Source organism: Lampetra planeri, chromosome 29 (assembly GCF_965212315.1).
Source record: "Lampetra planeri chromosome 29, kcLamPlan1.2.h2, whole genome shotgun sequence".
In the NCBI taxonomy this organism is placed as follows: domain Eukaryota; kingdom Metazoa; phylum Chordata; class Hyperoartia; order Petromyzontiformes; family Petromyzontidae; genus Lampetra; species Lampetra planeri.
The window spans coordinates 3249420-3267448 of NC_136135.1; the positions used below are offsets into that span (position 1 = coordinate 3249420).

General features: G+C 46.7%; 3 protein-coding genes across 6 annotated transcripts in view; 1 reads left to right on the forward strand and 2 right to left on the reverse strand.

Annotated features, from left to right (window-relative positions):
- Positions 1–353: 353 nt before the first annotated feature.
- Positions 354–6136, reverse strand: RPS19 (ribosomal protein S19). The gene is made up of 6 exons (XM_078608119.1): positions 6028–6136; positions 4845–4915; positions 3801–3901; positions 3136–3319; positions 1560–1614; positions 354–441 (listed from the first exon to the last, which is right to left on the reverse strand). The coding sequence occupies exons 2-6, from the start codon at positions 4913–4915 to the stop codon at positions 412–414; spliced, it is 441 nt and encodes a 146-aa protein (XP_078464245.1). The 5' UTR covers positions 6028–6136; the 3' UTR covers positions 354–411.
- A 1764-nt stretch (positions 6137–7900) lies between these two features.
- On the reverse strand, positions 7901–11663 carry LOC144728588 (PIH1 domain-containing protein 2-like). Its single transcript, XM_078608120.1, has 4 exons — positions 11509–11663; positions 10188–10632; positions 9668–9784; positions 7901–9273 (listed from the first exon to the last, which is right to left on the reverse strand). The coding sequence occupies exons 2-4, from the start codon at positions 10611–10613 to the stop codon at positions 9124–9126; spliced, it is 693 nt and encodes a 230-aa protein (XP_078464246.1). The 5' UTR covers positions 10614–10632; positions 11509–11663; the 3' UTR covers positions 7901–9123.
- Positions 11664–11925: 262 nt separating this feature from the next.
- NKAPD1 (NKAP domain containing 1) overlaps positions 11926–18029 on the forward strand; it is a 28278-nt gene continuing 22174 nt past the window's right edge. For 2 of the 4 annotated variants that reach the window (XM_078608123.1, XM_078608124.1), the window contains exons 1-2: positions 11926–12143; positions 16504–16583. In XM_078608123.1, coding sequence (XP_078464249.1) covers positions 16512–16583 — 72 coding nt within the window. In that variant the 5' untranslated portion in view covers positions 11926–12143; positions 16504–16511. Of the gene's footprint in view, positions 12144–14755; positions 14907–16503; positions 16584–18029 lie in introns of all 4 variants that reach the window. The other 2 variants (XM_078608122.1, XM_078608121.1) reach the window with 2 other exon arrangements.

Here is an 18029-nt window from a genome sequence, read left to right on the forward strand (position 1 = left end):
TCCCGCCTACGTTTTTGATTGCAATGTGTGAAACCAAATTTTGAAAAAGGGGAAACTCCATACCCGTCAACCCATATTCTTGTACAGTTAAATTGAGTCCAGGTCCATGTGACGTACAGCCGTTTCAATAAGGGCAATATTTTTTGGTCTATTTGTGTTTCTCCCTTGTAATGGAACTTTGTAGGTTGAACTTTGAGATTTATAACGGCACGGAGTGCCCAATAAGTGTCTGAATTGGTCTAATAAGGTAGGGCACTGATAAGGGGTTGCCAGGTATAGGAATCGTGGCCGAGACCGGCCCACAACAATCTACAAATGCGACCACGAGATTTTACCAACACAAGACGACAGCATTGTGAGAATGTGGATTTTATTTATCTGGTTTCCATGCGAGTGAACAGGTGCGCGCACTCAGTGCTTCTTTGGCGTTGCTCCGGCAACCTGCATCATGCACACACCAGAGTACAAAAAGCACACGCAGTTTCACTTGAATTCAGTGTCAATGGGCAACCAGTGCAACTGAGCCCCGCCCAGAGAAACCATCAACGGACTGCGCCAGTAAACAATTAGACAAGTCGACAACACGCCTCTCCCTTATCCGTTCCTCCACGATAGCAGAATTTTTTTCCCACATCTCAGACACACGGCATTCTGGTCGTTGATTTTTTTTTCAGCTATTCAGTATAATTTCCAACATGCACCTCGCTCTGCCCTTCTTCGCACACTTTTCAGATCATGTTCTGCTTTCTTTGTCAACGCCCCGGTTCATGATCAACGTCATGCCAGCAGGTCACGCACAGCGGTATGTAGCAAACCAAGGACATGACTGCACCAGTAGAGGTTCCTTCTCCACACAGGAACAGCATGAAGGTGTATTTATTTAATCAAGAAGTCATTTAACTCAAAGCAGGCAAATACAAAAGGACAAATGCATGCTTAAGTTTATATGTAGAGCAGTGAGGTGCCATTGAAGATGGTTAAACTACGGCATGGATTGGTGAATAAATAATGTGTAAATAAAGGCTATCATTGACATAGATTCACCGTCTATAGTTTTGCTCATGCCCTCCAGGGTCACCCAGATCGGTAATTTTCCACTTATGTTTGTGGGTATATCTAGCTAAATGAACATTCATGTGTATTATGCATACGCAATTATTTGTATACACGTTTGCGTGTACAAACACGTTTACAGTAAAACCTCAATATAACAGTCCCAATTTTCCCCCGAAGATGCAACATTCACTATTCCCGCACACCTGGTGATCAATTTAACCAGCCCCCCCCCCCCCCCTTAAGAGCACGCGAGTGAGGTTTTACTAGAATGTACTCGTTGCATGTATGTGTGCACAATAGCTCCCAACAAGCAAGAGCACTGGGTGGATAACACGTATCAAGGTGCCGCCAGTCACCGCACAGTCAATTAACCCTGGCACAGGTGCCGTGGGGACGTCACTGCCACCATTTAAGTGGCGCATGTCCAACTTTAGCACCGTACGTGGCCAAACGTGCTAATCGGAGGTGTGAACGGTGGTTGTCGCGTGTGCGAATGTGCGTACCTGTCCAGCGATTCTGTCGAGGTCCCTCTGCCCTGTGGGTGTCAGCCTCCTTCCCCTGTAAAGAACACACAAACGGCACCGAGTCAGCAACACAGTTCCCGCTCCCCCGAACCCCAGCGTGCGGATAAACCACCACATCTGCTGCCCATCTACCCCCCCCCCAATGCAAAGTGTGAAATAACAAAAAACCACCCTACACTTCCGCACTCTTACAAACATACAAATGTGGCACACTGCGCTGCGAGGTGGTCGGAAGCCCGTAAAGGGATGGATTTTCAAATCTACCCGAGCAGAGCTTTGAGTGTAATGCTCTCAAATGGGTGAGATTTCTCCGGGTTGCCGAGTTTCCTCCCACATGAAGCCAAATGCTCATTTGAGGCAAATGGTGCCAAACATCTCGATGCAGAACCCTCGTGAGAGTCTTGAGACTCGGTGAGTATTTCCTGAGTTAAGATATTGTGAGTGTGACTTCGAATGATCCATTGACTCTCAACAGGCAACTGAATATTATGAAAGTGATACTTTACAGAGAATGTTATTGACATAGACTTCCTAAAATTAGATTTTCTTTGCGATCTCTCCCTATTTAGTGCAGTATCTGTAAATGGTATCACCCAATCTTAGACGGAATCAGATATACGCACTTCATCTAAACTCTGGAGGACGCGCTTGGCGCAAGCTGTTAGTGCAATGCCCTATGAACCCTGCATCCCGAGTACATTTCAGGCCACGGCTAATATCTCCGAAACAATGGTGTAAAGTGATCATTATATGCCGAGGAGACCTAAGGGAGGCCCAGACTACGTAGAAACATCAATTGCCAAGAATAATCACAGCCTGGTGTGGAGAACGGGTAAGCCAAATCTCGCAGCACATCACAGTTGCCACAGCACCCCTACCCACAGACACTTGCATAAACAAACGTCCCCTGGTACTCAATTTTAAGGCAGAGTTAATGCAGTAGAGGCCTAGAACTGTTAACGGTTATCGATACCAATTTCCACTGATGTGATCTTGCAGCAGCAATTTAACCCAACCTTTTCGGATCATAGTCCAGTGTGCGAGCCACTACGCCCCTTGTACACTCGTAGCTAAGCAAAGTGGCCAATCTGAAAAGTAAAAATGTATAATTCGCCCCAATACGTACAGGGTGTCATTTCTTGACAATCTGGGCTTAAGCCTGGAACACACCAATAATTTTACACGTAGAAGGAAATGAATGCACACGTCCAAAACCGTAAGCATTACTCCCTTGCCAAGAAAGGTGGACAAAAGTATGTCTATCGGAAGCACAGTCCCAATTGGTTGAAACCTATGCCCGCACTTTCTTTAGACGTGTCCATCCATCCGTCGCCTCCCTCAATCCGTCCCACCAGCCAGCCAGCAAAACTTTTCAACCGAAGCATGATAGAATGACGGCGTATCTCGGGCAATTACGGCTGAGGTGGCAGGCGATTTTGGCAGGCAGGCGTGACGCGCAAACCCAGCTCGACGCCGTGGGGGATGCGGGTGACCGTGTCGCCATGCAGATGTGCGCGGTGGCGTAACGTGCGGTTACTGGAGTTGGGCTTCTCACCCGGTGGGATCCTTCTCCACCATCTTGAGGCTCTCGAGGGACTGCAGGACCTTGCGAGCGACGTTCTTGGAGCCGCGCGAGAAGTGGCTCGGCTTGGTGCCGTTGCGCTGCCGACCGCCGTAGATCTTGGTCATGGCGCCGACCCCGACGCCGCCGCGCAGGTACAGGTGTCTCACCACCGAGGCTGGTGGGGAGGGGCACGGGGCACGGGGGAGGGAGAGGGGGAAAGAGTCAGTGATTGGGTCATGATAAGAATCGTGAATCAAATCGATACAATGGATTGTGGCGATCGAACCGCTGGGTTTAGGGATACTCAATTACATGCCAACTAGTTTATACGGCTTGACCCGCGAGGTTGGCGGGGAGCACGTGGCACGGGGGGGGGAGTGGAGTGGCAAGAGTCAGTGATTGGGCCCTAAAAGAATCTTAAATCGAAATGATACACTGAATTGTGGCGATCGAACCCCTGGGCTTAGGTAGTCATCACCTCTGCACCTCTAATTAGCACGGTTGGCTACGTACAGTGTGAAATAAGTTCCACATATGTACATTACATGCCAACTAGTTTATACGGCTTGGAGTGGGGAGGGTGGTGTGTGCGCGTCCACGCCCGCGTGTGTGTGTTCAGTGTACATTCGGTTGCGTGCCCACGATTGTGCTCGTACCAGCGCGCACGTAGTACCAGTCCCCATCGTAGGGCGCCAGCTCCTTGTGTTTGGCCAACTTCACTGTATCCACCCAGTCGGGCTTCTTCAGCTTGCCCGACCTGGAGCACAGGCGAGACACACACCAATCTCTCAATTACGAGCATCGTGGGCGGGGGCTGGTTCTGTCAATAATAAAAACTCAATCCAGCCTGTTTTCCTATGATGCGGTGGTCGTTGCGTTTCTGAAGAACAGCGCGTTGTGGAAAAATCGCGTTATAATAATTATCGGGGGTAAAGCATAGTCCGCGATAACACTTGAGATGCGAACGCAGGCTCAGCAAAGACTGAAGCGCATGGTGGGTAGCATCTAGAAGCATCCAGCAGCATCCCGCCTTGTGTGACGCTACGCCGAGACACACCGTACAACTGCTTGTTCCTACAAAACCATAGCGTAAACCGATGCCCGAGGTAACACGTAAATTTTCCTACGATGCTAGTTGGTTGTTGTTGGAGGCAGCGCGAGACATTCCCTTTCCCCGAAACATCACAGTGTTCAATTTGTAAACGTTGTGGGTTTACTCTCCAACACGCTGGGTGAGCTTCAGTAGTCAACGAATTGGCACGTTTTGGTTACGTGACAAACCTTACTATCTGGATGTGTCGGCTGGTGGCGGGTTTAACAGACACATTTATATTTACGCGACCAAACCCAAAAAAGACTTTAACCATGAATAATATTGGTCGCGAAGGCCTACTACTACTAAATTCAATTAATCTAGGAGCAAACCTGAATAGCAGTTGCGAGTAGCAACATCATCAATACCAGCTAACATCACACGCCTCGCCAAAGAGAAGCAGTTCAAGCCATCACATTAGGAGTTAATTAAATATTTGACCAAATATAACAGGCTCATTTTTACGTTGATGTTGTTGTATGGCCCACAAATGATGTTATAAATATCCAAATGGCCCTTGGTAGAAAACGGTTCCCCGCCCCTGTGTTAAATTAACATTCCCCATTGCCCAGAGAGGCTCGGGGGAGGACGGCGGCAGCCCACTCACTTCTTGAGGAAGGCCGCGAGGGCCTTCACAAACTCCTGCTGATTCACGTCCTTCACGGTGATGCCTGGCATCTGCAGCGAGGGTGGTGGGGGTCGGGGTGGTGGGGGTCGGGGTAGCGGGGCCACAAACACAGCACACAGAGAGGGGACCGGCAGAGTTAGGATACAAGTCAGCTTCAGGGAGTTGTTATATATTTGTACATACAAGCTCTCGCGCGAAGATGTTAAAATGTGTGAATGGTCCTCTCTTCCTGAGCAGAAATCGACACCCACCAAGGGGAGCACAGATCGGTTATTACTGTTCAAGGTGATTGAATGGGTTATATAGGGGGCTAGTGTTGGGATCTCGCCACGAACTTAAACCACCTCACGACTCAGACGTGCGCTCAGTGTTGTTTTGTTGTGTGTTACAAGCGCAATATATTAAACATTAAAGTTATATTCATTAACAGCGTCGCATAAAGAAAGATAAAATGTCTAATGTAGCCAACAAAAAGGTTACATTGTCTACCCAAACTCAACGAGTGTTAAGCTGCACGCTGCCACGTGTTCGCATCGTCTACATACGAAATCTCAAAATGAAAACCACCCAGACAGCCACAACTAAAATAAACCGCAAGACATCAATAAATAAGACAATTAGCATCCATAATACGGCTTTCTTTGGGGTTATATCGCGTAAATGTGTCGTTAAAACCGCCACCGCCAATTTGTAAGGTTTGTCACGTAAACAGAATATACCAATTCGTTACTAGTACAGCACACCGGTGCATTGGGAGAGTAAATCCACACTCACAATCTGTCAAGAAAAAAATCAGCCCACCACACAATTTTAAAAACGTGTTTAAAATTTTAACCGCTCGTATTCACGAGACGGGGATTTGCAAATGCAACCCGCCCCGGGGGCACCGAACCAATGCACGCGAGAGGACGACGACCACGGCCTCAGTGCCCCGAGGGCGAAAAGGCCTCAACAAAGCCTAACCCAGCCATAACCACCGTTACAGTTGGGAGGGGAGCACACACCTTACACGCGATATTTTAACAATTTAAACAATCCTCGCCGAGGCGCTGTGCGAGCGACCGAGGCGCGACGCCGCTCGTCACGAGGGCGATGATCGCAAGGTGGGAAAGAAAACGCGAATACACAACAGGAAACCGGCGGAGCTCCCGACAGAACGAACCGTGATGGCGCGCGGTGCAAGAGGCGAGAGAGAGAGGGGGGAGGGAGGCGCGGGGTTTCCCGGGCTCGCGGGCAAGGGGCGAGATCTCACCCCTCCCAAGATCTCGCGAGAGTATGGCGCACCGCCCACACACCCTGCCCACACTCCCCGCCCCGCCCACAGCCTCTCTCACTCTCGCGAGATCTCCTAACACTTTGCATATTGTCCTTGGTAAATGGGCGGATAATGTATCTAGCCCCGCCCATTTACCCTTGGCCACACCCATCTCAAACCTTTATAAGACCCTGCCTCAGCAGCTCTCCCGACATATTTGTTCACCTGATGACGATTGCTTGTGTTGCAATTGAAAGGTCGTGATATTATTATTATTTTCTTTTTTTCTACGTGGCTTTACCGAAAGACCCAAAGAATATGAATTCCTGGAGTCACGAAAGCTTTAAGTCAAGATTTAGCACTATAGTTAAGCGGCCATCAAGGGGCGCTTATTGTATTTCTGACTATGGTCAAATACATATTCACCGACGCCTAGTTTATACAGGGTGCTTCAAAACACATTCCTGCTGCGGAGGGAGCTGGTAGGAACGTTGGGTTGCTCGGTCAATGGCCAGGGTCAACGGCGGCGCGGTGTATTCCGCAAATATGTCCGACTGTGAGGGCGGGCACAAGCCGGCGTGAGTAGGTTAAACGTTGAGTTTTATAAGGGCACCACGAGGTGAACAGCCCCTCCCTCCCCACCCAGCCCCTCCCTGCCCACCCAGCCCCACCCTGCACGACGAACGGACGGACACAATAATCCGTGGGCTGGTGTAACCAGAGGTTCTACCTGTATAAAGGTTAACACTTATACGGGACTATCGTTTTTAATGGGAAAAATAACGCATAATTCTACACTGTAACACGATAACAAACGTCATGTTAATCGCTTCAAAAAGTCAAAGGGTCTCCCCACTTGTTCGCCATCGTTGTCAACGCGTGCCTGTAATCTCCTCCAGGTGGTCTCCAGGGGCCGGAGGCACAAACATTTGTTGTGGTGTTGTTGCAAATTCTCAGAAGTGTTCACATTTTTTTGAAGCACCCTGTAAATTTACCGTTATTGTTCAGGTCCGTTCACTGGTGCCGGTTGTAAATGTACGCAATGTATTCTCAACTATAGTTCAATGCATAGTTAACTCTTATTCTTGGTTCTTTCGGTAAAATCACGTAGAAGGTCCCCCTTGCAAAAGAGGTTTTTAACCTCAAGGGATTGTTTTTACCTGGTTAAATAAAGGTGAAATCAAATAAAATGATAAACATGCATTCAGAGTATTTGGCTGCTATAAGTTTTCACGTAAGTAATCCACTTCGTTGAGCTATCATTTGTAGCCAGCTGTGCGGGACCCCAGGGTCCCATAAGCCCCCGGCTCTTGCATAAACTGCGTTGCGACGTCATTTTATGTCTGTTAAAGGCGAACGATACGGCAATCTATTCCTCTCGACGAGCTCTACACGATGTGCTAATCAAAGTTTTGTTTCTTCTGCGCATTCGTCCAAGCGAAGCGAGGACGACATGACAACAATGATCTTCGCCAGGTAGGTCGCGGCGTTTATGTGCGAGGTGGGACGGAGTCGCCAAAAATAAATTAATTAGGATTTTGACTTCCGTTTATTCGGGACCCCGTCATAAGGTTCATCTGAAAAATAGCTCTATTGGCTCAGTGGGCCTTACCTAGTAAAATAATAGTTGATAAAATTCACGACGAGCTTATGTCGAGCGAACTCCAGTTGAATACCTTTTTGGTTAAACATTATTTGTGCCTAAAATCCATCGTAGCATAAAAACAAGACGGTAACATGTTGAATATGCGAAATGCAACGACACAGGGAGACATCGCGATAATCGTCATATCGTGATATTTAATTAATCGTACCGTGAAATTAACATCGTGGCAATACCGTACATGGCACCCGATTATATTTCAGAGCAAACGACCTTCATATTCCAGAGTACTATTTCCTAGAATGCTTACAAATATATATTAAACCTCAACGCATTCGTTCAAATGTTATATTTTTAAATACACAACTGTGCTTAAGTTCCCATTAACCAGTTACAATCCGTATTTTCTATACTCCGTTAAATATGTACCCAAGAAAATAGCAACATTGACTCGTCTAGCATCTAGATGGTGCGGTTAGTCGACAGAGCAGAATAGTATTTTCTACATGGAATGTGATGAATTGAGAATCATGCCCTGCCAAATGTGTTTGCATGGTAACATTAACAAGTCTATTATATCCTGTAGAAGTCCCTTTCCGAGTTGAATTATATTTATGATTGCACTAACAGACCAAGCCCTTGCTCAATTGCATGCAGCATAACTGTAATCAATGCAGTCATTTTTCATTTACCATTACATAGCCGACACTTCTGGGAGTCTGAACCAATAGTATCGAATATGCAAACATATTTTGACTTAAAACTTTCGTGACTGCACGAATTCATATTCTTGGTTCTTTCGGTAAAGTCACATAAATAGAAAAAAAATACTAATAATAACAATTTATTATTTTAACATTTTCTTATTTATATTTTAATTTTTTGCTTTTTATTTACGTGACTTTACCGAAAGAACCAAGAATATGCAAACACATTTTACCCAGACAGCTAAACATTAGCGTCTGTACAGATTTCCCTCACTGTATGCAGGTTCGGTTTATGCGATTTCGCATATACGTGACTAATCTATTTCGACGACAAATTCGCTGCATGCGATTTGAATTCACTAATATATTGCTATGCAGTCGGACGTGGGACAATATTGCTTGTGTACTGTGTGCGCTACTTGGCAGGCAGATAGTTGTCCTGTCTGGTGCATTGTGGGCTGGATGACTGTCTGGACTATGCTTGCCAATTTTGCTTTGTGTGCCCTTTCTTTTCAACGCATCACTCGCATAAACAGCACTGCTAACTGTATACTTCTGAGAATTGATTGCATGTTAGAAAGTGTTACATAATCTACGAATATTTCTTCCAAACTTGTGTAATTTTGCGCATCTAGCAATGCTGTCGCTGTCTTCCTGCTATGAGCAGCTTGGGCCGGAAGCGGCGGTCATTTCTCAGGTGGTTGTTGTCGTGGCAACGGGCAACGACACGGTGAGCGTCCGCGTTCTGGCCGAGAACCTGGCGGACCCAGCAACGTCAACGACTGGTCGAGAGAAGGTCACGTGCAAGCGGTATTTTCCTGGCACCTCCAGTAGCAGGTCGTCCTAACGTGGATCCCAAAAACACAGCCAACGCAAACGATCATTGCTATACAATTACAATGTGGATATATATAGAATCTGAAATAAACCACGTATCAAGATGCTGTAATTAAATATGTAATACGTTATTTGTTATTTATATTGCACTGCCTATATTGATCAGCAGCGCATCACATTATAGTATTAGAAATAGTGGGCATATTTATCTCATAAAGAAGCTGCCACTCATAGACACCCCATACACAAAAGCCGAGACACACATACTTAAGAAATCCATAGACTAACATCCAAGAGACCCAAAAACTCACATAGAGGCTCGAAGACTTACAACATAAACCTATCGACTTGCATACAGTGCAATGGGAGAGAATTGTGAAATGAAACGTCAGGTGCTCACAAAGCTGATGCCAAGGTTGCAGTCGTTGATGGTGGTGACATCCGGGAGGGAGACGGTCACTATGTATCGAGGAGCACAGTCCTCGCTTTCCTCCAGATGCACAGTGTGCTTGGGTTCCTTCAGAGACATCATGGGCAGGAATCAAAAAGGCATGCATGCGTACACAAACATACCCTAACTCACTCGCAGAAACATACACAAAAAGGCAAACACGCATCAAAATTCTAGATTTGAAGCTTTCGTGACTGCAACGAATCATCTTCTTAGGTTTTTTCGGTAAAGTCACGTAGGTCAAAATTAATGAAAATAAAATAAAATAAAAAACAAAAATCACGACGTTCCTCCGAAACGTCGTGATTTTTGTTTTTTATTTTATTTTCATAAATTTTGACCTACGTGACTTTACCGAAAAAACCTAAGAAGACGCATCAAAATATCGCAGATAAATGCGCGATGATCGCTATTACTGCTATCAGAACGAGATGGCGTGCGCGAGTCTCATAGCCAAGCCCTTGGTCACCTGCAGCCTTTCCTTCGCAAGCCCGCCTTCCGTGCAATCAATTGGCGTGGGTTCTGGCCTCTCCGGCGGAGATGTGGGCAGTTCCTCAATCAGCAGTTTCCCATTGTTCCTCCTCTTACATGCGGGCGAAGCGGTGAGCTTCAGTGCCAACCGGGAGCCATCCTCGCCGTCGCTGATGCCCTCCTCCTCTTCTTCGCCAGGCGGTCGCGTGAGAATCGTTGCTGGAAATGTCCCACGCGGGGCTGCGACTGCCCGGAGCTTCTCGACGGCTGGTTGCCGGGGATCAGGTATGGCTGCGGAGGAAGGGATGCGAGCTCCTTTCAGCTGGTGCTGGATGAAATTTTTGTAGGCGGTGGGGTCAGAGATGGCTAGCTCATCCAGTGCTCCCCAAATGTGTTCCGCCTGGCGCATCAGTCCCTTGTCCATTCTTGTGAGGGGCAATCGACTGCAATATATCATTATCATCATTAAACAAATTATTGGCAGTGGTGCACAAGAAAAATGTACGAATGTGTTAAGTTTTTATTTCATCATCTCAATAAACAGCATCATCATAAACAACACGTTTTTGAATGACTTAATTTCAATCTGCATCACTATCGTTATCATAATCGTGAACATTATTAAACAGGGTGGCCCAGATGTCTTATAACCCCCGTTTAATTCTCTAAAAGTTTTTTTAAAAGTAAGATTTATTTAAACATCTGGACCACCCAGTACAATTGTTTTTAGGATGTTTTTGTTGACGTTTTTATTTGCTGTAACCAGGTCCCCATCGAAAAGAAGCAGTTATTGCCCAATTGGTTTTACCTGAACCAAAATAAAACTTAAAATTATCATCACTAACATCACCGTCAGAAGTGTCACTGAAACGATCACCACCACCGTCATCGTCGTCACCACCACCATCAACAACACCCACATTACCATGGTGTTCACGATTATAAAAACTTCGAAGTACGACTTCCTCGCAACATACCTTTGCAAGGGTAACTCTTAGAACCGTTGCGATTAAAATTTAAGTTTTAAGTTTAATTGATTTGGTACTAGCTTCGCCCGGGACTTGGATTCACCACGCCCGGCCGCCTTTGTCACCCCAGTGACGATGTTCACACAGCACACCAGTTACTCGTTTGAGGCTGAGTCGACCTAGGGGAGGCCCAGAACCGGTTGAAATAATCGTCACCGGTGTTGGCCGTGAGCGGGAATCGAACTCGGGTCGCCGGGTTCGTAGCGCTAACCGCTGCACCACCGCTCCCCACACGATGCAGTTACGAATCAATGACAGACACTCAAAACACCGCCGCAATTCTCAACTCGCCTCGCTTCGAAAACGTCCCGTAACAAAGCGCGCGATGTTGAATCTTCTACTCGAAATCTTCACTCGCAACGACTAAAAAAACCTCACGAATTACTGCAGCACTGCAATGGCGTCTCTCGGGTGGCGCCGTCTCCATGGCGACCCGCGCGTGCCCTTTGACCCCTCCCCGCTGTAACTTTCACCCCCCCCCCGCCCAATTTATCTTGGACCCCCCCCCGCTTCCTCTTTGACCCCCACCCCTTCCGTGTGCCCTTTGACCCCCCCCCCACCCACTTTATCTTGGCCCCCCCACCGCTTCCTCTTTGACCCCTCCCCCCGCTTCCGCTTGAACCCCCCCCGCTTCCTCTTTGACCCCCCCTTCCGCGTGCCCTTTAACCCCACGCCCTCCCCCGCCGCCTCTTCCACACCCCCCCCGCCCGCCGCGTCACGTGACGTGACGTCACCACAACGAGTTACCTTGAGTGGTACAGTAGAGTACTGTAGTCGTGTTTCGCTCCCCCGCTGTTATAATCTGAATCAAGATTCCGTTGTCGTGTTACGAATGTAATAAACAAACACTTATAATTATTAAAGACCCACTGTCGGCACGCGTGGGCGAGAGCGAGTGGCGGCGTCCGTTTGGAACACCCGTCAAGGTTGGTACAAGACGGAACGATGCACACACACACACTCGGGCCTTCGTTTACTTGGGGAATCAACTACTCTACTACCATCGCTTTACAAACAACAACAGCTACAACAACAAGACTTGATTACTTATTAAAGCTGCTGTTTGTCAACAAACTTCGCCGTTGGTTTATGTATCTTGCAATCTGCGGTTGACCAAGCATCGCTAACGACATGAAAATAAATATTCTCATGGGACTTGATTTTTGTTGTTGCCGGTATCAAAGTATGAAAACTGAGAAGAGGTTTTACTCTCTCTGGCAATGATACAGCTGCCCATCCCGAGCTATAAATGCCCTGATAGTGACATTATCTCTGTATTGTTGGACTTTTGGCGTTCTCTGGTCTGACACTGGTGGGACTGGGCCATAAATAAGGCTATGGTGTAGGCCAGGGGTCGGCAACCTAAATAACAAGAAGAGCCATTTCTTTCCAATTCGGTACAAAATTCAGTATTTCAAGAGCCGCAATGCATCTGAGTACATACTGTACATACGTACATATTGTCAAGAAGCAGCCCGTAAAGAGCCGTATGCGGCTCCGGAGCCGTAGGTTGCCGACCCATGGTGTAGGCCAGGGGTCTGCAACCTTTAAGACATAAAGAGCCACTTGGACCCGTTTCCGAAGGAAAAAATAAACTGGGAGCCGCAAAACCATTGCAACATTTAAAACAAATATAACACTGCATATATTGTTTCTTACCTTATTGCTATATATATAGGATCGTGCAGTCAGCTGTCAATCTGAATAAAAAAAGGACTTTTTCACTTAACAATGTAAAATATATTTTTGCAAATTAATAGCTAAATTACCTGGTTAATGGGATTTTTGCTCCTGAACCTCAGTGCACAGTGTCTGCACATCAGGGCTGTAAGACGTCACCTTCATTTTCACACAGGCTTGCAAGCTGTCATCTGTGAGGCGTGATCGATGTTTGTTTTTAATATAGTTCATGTTAGAGAAGACCTGCTCACATACATATGTGGAGCCGAAGATCGACAGGACTCCAAATGCATACTTTTTCATGTTTATATAAGTGTTGGGGATGGCATTCCATGTTTCGAATACAAGTTTGTCCTGTTTGGGAAGGTTTTCAATATCACTCCATTTATGATTCTGAGCCAGAATGGCCTTCTGACGGGCAACATCCTCAAGAGTAGCGGTCAAGCATTTGAACTTGGACACCCATATATCTTTGTCGGCTATATCGGCCAGTTCCATCTCAAGATCAGGTTGACTTACACCTGCAAATGCAGTCATATTCAATAGGGATGGATCGATCGCCAGGGGAGTGACAGGGAAGGATAATGTCGTTTTTTCCTCTCTGAACTCACAGAATCGTTTCCCAAACGAACTTTGCATTGTGGTGATTGCAGACTTGAAATATTCCAAATTTATCGTATCATGACTTTGTTTGAACTCTCTCAAAGAGGGAAAGTGAGACAGTGTACCTCTCTGTAAATCTTTGACAAACACTGTCAACTTGCGCTCGAATGCCAAAACCTCCTCCAGCATGTGCAGGGCTGTGCCTCCTTTCCCCTGAAGGGTTGTATTTAGCGTGTTTAGATGTGCTGTCATGTCTACCATAAAATGTAAATTTTCCAGCCACTCTGGCTGTTCCAGCTCAGCAAAGGTGAGCTCTTTGCTGCCCAGGAAGGTTTTTACTTCTTCCAAACATGTGACAAAGCAACGGCAACGTTATTGCCTGTCACCGGGCGGGCAGTGTGGAGCGGAGCGGCGACCTGTCAGCAGCGGCAACGCCAGAGCAGGTGTCACAGTGCGCCTCCTCCCCTCGCTAGCATCCGCCCCGGAGCCGCGGTCAAGGTTCAAAAGAGCCGCATGCGGCTCCGGAGCCGCAGGTTGCCGACCCCTGGTGTAGGCCAATGAACTTCAAAGACAATGCTCATTTATTATCATGTTTGGTTTGCATGTTCACCATAAGTACTTGGGGTTAATGCAGACTTGATGCCTCGCAAAATGTTTCTAATTGGTGTTTGAACATCTTAGCACACCTGTGTTATTGCCAGAAAGGGTAAACACCTATTCATATTTTGATATTGGCAAAAAAGGTCCCATTTTGTAGCTGTTCACTCCGAGCTATAAATGCTCTGATAGTGGCATTGTCTCTGTACTGGTCGCCTTTTGGCGTTCTCTGGTCTGACACCGGTGAGACAAGGCCCTAAAGAAGGCTGCTGTCTATGTTGTATGCCAATCAGTTTCAAAGACAATGCCCATATAACACATTCCTGCGGAGGGAGCTGGTAGGAACGTTGGGTTGCTCGGTCAATGGCCAGGGTATCCATGTCTCGGGGTCTGTACATTAATGAATCACACTGTTACACAAGGTTCCTCTCTAAAGAGTCTGAGATTTGTAACACTTGTAAAACATATTTCGTGTCTTTAATCTTCGCAAATAGTTTTTTTTAAATGTAACCCGTCAATAAACCGTATCCGATATCCGCCCGATTCAGGTACTTAGTGAACAGTTTGGCCAAATTCTAGCAATTCCAATCTAACAAAAATAACTGGCTGCATTGGCACCTGCTGTAACATGTGCTTCTCTTTCTACATCCATTGCTAGATCAGGGCCTCCTACTGCCGTGTATATTCCGTGGGTTATTTCACCAAACTGCACCACGCTGGTCAATGTGGGTTGGTGAAGTTGGCGAGCCCAGCGGCATTTCAGATCTCACTCGCCACTGGTGTTTGCCGTGGCTGGCAATCGAACTCAGGTTGGTCGGGTTCACGGCTCAGTGCGGGAACCACTTGTACCACACCACTTGAGTTGTCTTCGTTTCCTCATACAGTATCCATTCCAACACATCGGTTACATATAAACTCCAAGCAGCAGAGGGCGTACTGCCTACATCACTTCTTGTACACCTCCACAAGCGTGCGCAGACTTTCAATTAGCCCTTGAATCTCGCTTGCGCAGCACTTTGTACAGCACGGATCATTATAATTTAGTGGGTGCGAGGTTTTTCTAATCTTCAGTGCTGGCAGTGAGCATTTCACCTTCCCCCAGTGTTACTTGTTTTCCTGGAACATGTCTAGATAGGGAGGGTGGCCGATGTTCGAGACCGGTGATGGATTGCAAAGGAGACGATGCGTCCAAGAAGACGACCACCGTGGAGATAAAGCGATGAGATCCGTTCATGTGCAGGAGTCGCGATCAGAATCAGTAATTCAACCTGGAGAAATCCGATGAGCTGTGAAGCTCTTTTTCACAGACGTCCAATATGGTCTGGTCAGAAAGATACAACGTCAAAGAATACAAAAAAAAACTATAGGAGTGCAAAGTATAGGAAAGGTTTAGTGAAGTGAGATTGATGGGAGCGAAACGGGATTGCGAGGGATAGCAACGGCTTGGGGATGCCCTAATCCAGCAGTAGATCGACTGTGGTGTTTTATGTTGGATCATCGAGCCGTCTACGAAAATAAGTTCTTGCAATCACGATGCACTCTTTGAATTGTGAGAGTTGATTATGATTAAATCAAATAAACACAACGGACATATTTGCAGGTAGCGTAACGATGCTTCTTACATCCAAAATACAGCCAAATGTAATTTGTTAAATCAGAGCATGACCACCAAATCGTGACCACTCAGAATCGCTTGAAGGCATGTAATTGCCCTGCGCGGAGTCACATGAAGTTATTCAGTCAGAGCATGTAAAAAGGTCACTGCTAAAGATCTAAACACATCTCACTACTCCTACGATTACAAGAAGCCATCCCGGGGTGGAGTTGACACGAAGGCTGGCACACCACAAATGCTGAATTTATCACCGTGGATTTTGCGATTATGCTTCTGATTAGAGCATGAGCCACTGCGAGCTAAATGCTTCTTTGTGATGCCTTACATATCTGTTCCATAATTTACACAAGGTGATGGTCGTTCTATAGTTTATTTGCAGACACAAGTGTTTATGTGTATGTGTTTATGCATGCACTCATTTACGTGTGCGTTTTTTTATCGTGGGAAGTGGTGTAGCAGTAGTTTGCACACTGCACTAGAGTCCCTGAAACTTCGCTTCAGTTAGCATCCATTCTAATTTAAATAACATCAATTGGTGTCTGAACCGGTCATGGGCCTTTTTTAGGTCAACTCAGCCTCATGCAAGTACCTTTTGCAAAGTGTAAAACATCACCAATTGGGAGAGCGAGGGGGCCGGGCGTGGTGCTAGCTTAACAACCCCCCACATGTACCATGTCGCCCTTGGCAGGCGCTCGCTAACGGCACTTGCCCCAACAGTCTGTCAAGGCTGCAGAAAACCCCTTGTCTTTGTGTTGTGTGTACGTTGTCCTTGCCTGCGTGCGTGTAAGCAGATCTCAGGATGTCTCGCCTGCCGTGCATTGACAAGCGTCTGCTGAGGAACGTAATCCGGCACACGGACGCTCACAACAAGGTAACGCAGCAGCAGCAGCCGCAGCAGCAGCAGCGATCGATGGGAACGGAGGGTGGAGGGGGGTAGGCGGTGGAGGGGCTATGCAAGGGGACGTGGGGACCCTCCGGCAATTGCTCCTCAGGGATTGCGTTATCCTGCTGCATGGCAAGGGTGGAGGATAAGCAGCTTGGAGAGTAATTGATAATAATTTTAACGTCTGGGGGTGGAGTGATTGGTGCAGTGGTCAAAGCACTGCACCGTGTCGGTGGCGTGTAAACATCTGAAACGGTTCCCCGGGAATCCTTCCCATCACTTGATCACGGCTGTCAACCCATACGGTTTACTCGTATTCTTGTACAGGGAAATAGAGTTTTCAGTTTCATACGACATACAGCCGTTTCAATATGGGCAAAAATAGAATAATACGGTAAAAAAAAAAATCGTGGGATAGCTTTTCTTTTTACTCTGGAGAATCGCGATCCCCGTAACAGCCGACAAATTTGATCCGGAATTATGACGCTCTCGGGTACAGATCATGCGCAAGGCTACACTTCCACATCCAATTTGCCAAACAAGCCACGCCACAGCTCAGCGACACTGGCAGAGTTACCTCCTGCGGCGAAGAAAGCGACATTAGCGACGCCGACAGGCAGACATTTGAAAGAGTGGGAGAGCCCGACCTATGTTCAAGGGCAGTACGCAGGATGGGTGCGGTCATTTGTTTGTGTTTCCCCCTTGTGATGGGATCTTGTAGGATGAACGTTGAGATTTATAAGGGCATGCGGTGACTTATAAGGTCTGAATTTGTCTGTAATATTGTAGACACTGATAAGGGGTTGACGGGTATGCGTAATGCATGCGGACCAGTGTGGTGAAATATGGTCAAACGGACCCAATGACGAACAGAGCGTTGAACGGCAATTATCCGGCGGTGATTTGACAACGTTCTGTAATTTTTATGATAATTTGCAGTGCTTTGTTAATTTGTGTCGGTCATGGGGGTTGTTTGACTATACTTCATGCTGGGTGACCAGGAATTTAAATGAAGAGTTTGGTGCACTAACAACTGGGCCATGACTCCACCCCGATAATAATCATGCCCTTTATTTACCCAGAAAAACCTCAATGTGTCTGATGACTGCTTCAAGATGATTATGATGTTTGACCACTTCCATTGATGAGCATGTGGGAGGAAAGCGGAGTACCTGGAGAAAACCCACCATGAACAAAAGTGGGGGGGAGGGCGGGTTACACTCAAAGCTCCACACAGATGGGTTCAAAGCTCATCGGATTTCTCCATGGTAAATACATATTCTGATTTTAAATAAAGATTCAACATACTTAATTTGGAGCTTTCGTGACTGCAGGAATTACTCTTTGGTTCTCTCGGTAAAGTGACGTATAAAGAGAAAATAATAAATTAAATACTAGCAGACGACGTTCCGATTGCAACACAAGCAATCATCA

Coding starts and splice junctions, on each gene's coding strand:
- RPS19 (XM_078608119.1), bottom strand. CDS start 4,915: ATGCCAGGCATCACCGTGAAGGACGTGAATCAGCAGGAGTTTGTGAAG. Junction 3,320..3,800: donor CTGGTACTACGTGCGCGCTG/GTACGAGCACAA, acceptor CCTCCCCACCAG/CCTCGGTGGTGAGACACCTG. Junction 1,615..3,135: donor GTGGAGAAGGATCCCACCGG/GTGAGAAGCCCA, acceptor TGTTCTTTACAG/GGGAAGGAGGCTGACACCCA.
- LOC144728588 (XM_078608120.1), bottom strand. CDS start 10,613: ATGGACAAGGGACTGATGCGCCAGGCGGAACACATTTGGGGAGCACTG. Junction 9,785..10,187: donor TTGCGAAGGAAAGGCTGCAG/GTGACCAAGGGC, acceptor ATGTCTCTGAAG/GAACCCAAGCACACTGTGCA. Junction 9,274..9,667: donor GCAACCTTGGCATCAGCTTT/GTGAGCACCTGA, acceptor GATCCACGTTAG/GACGACCTGCTACTGGAGGT.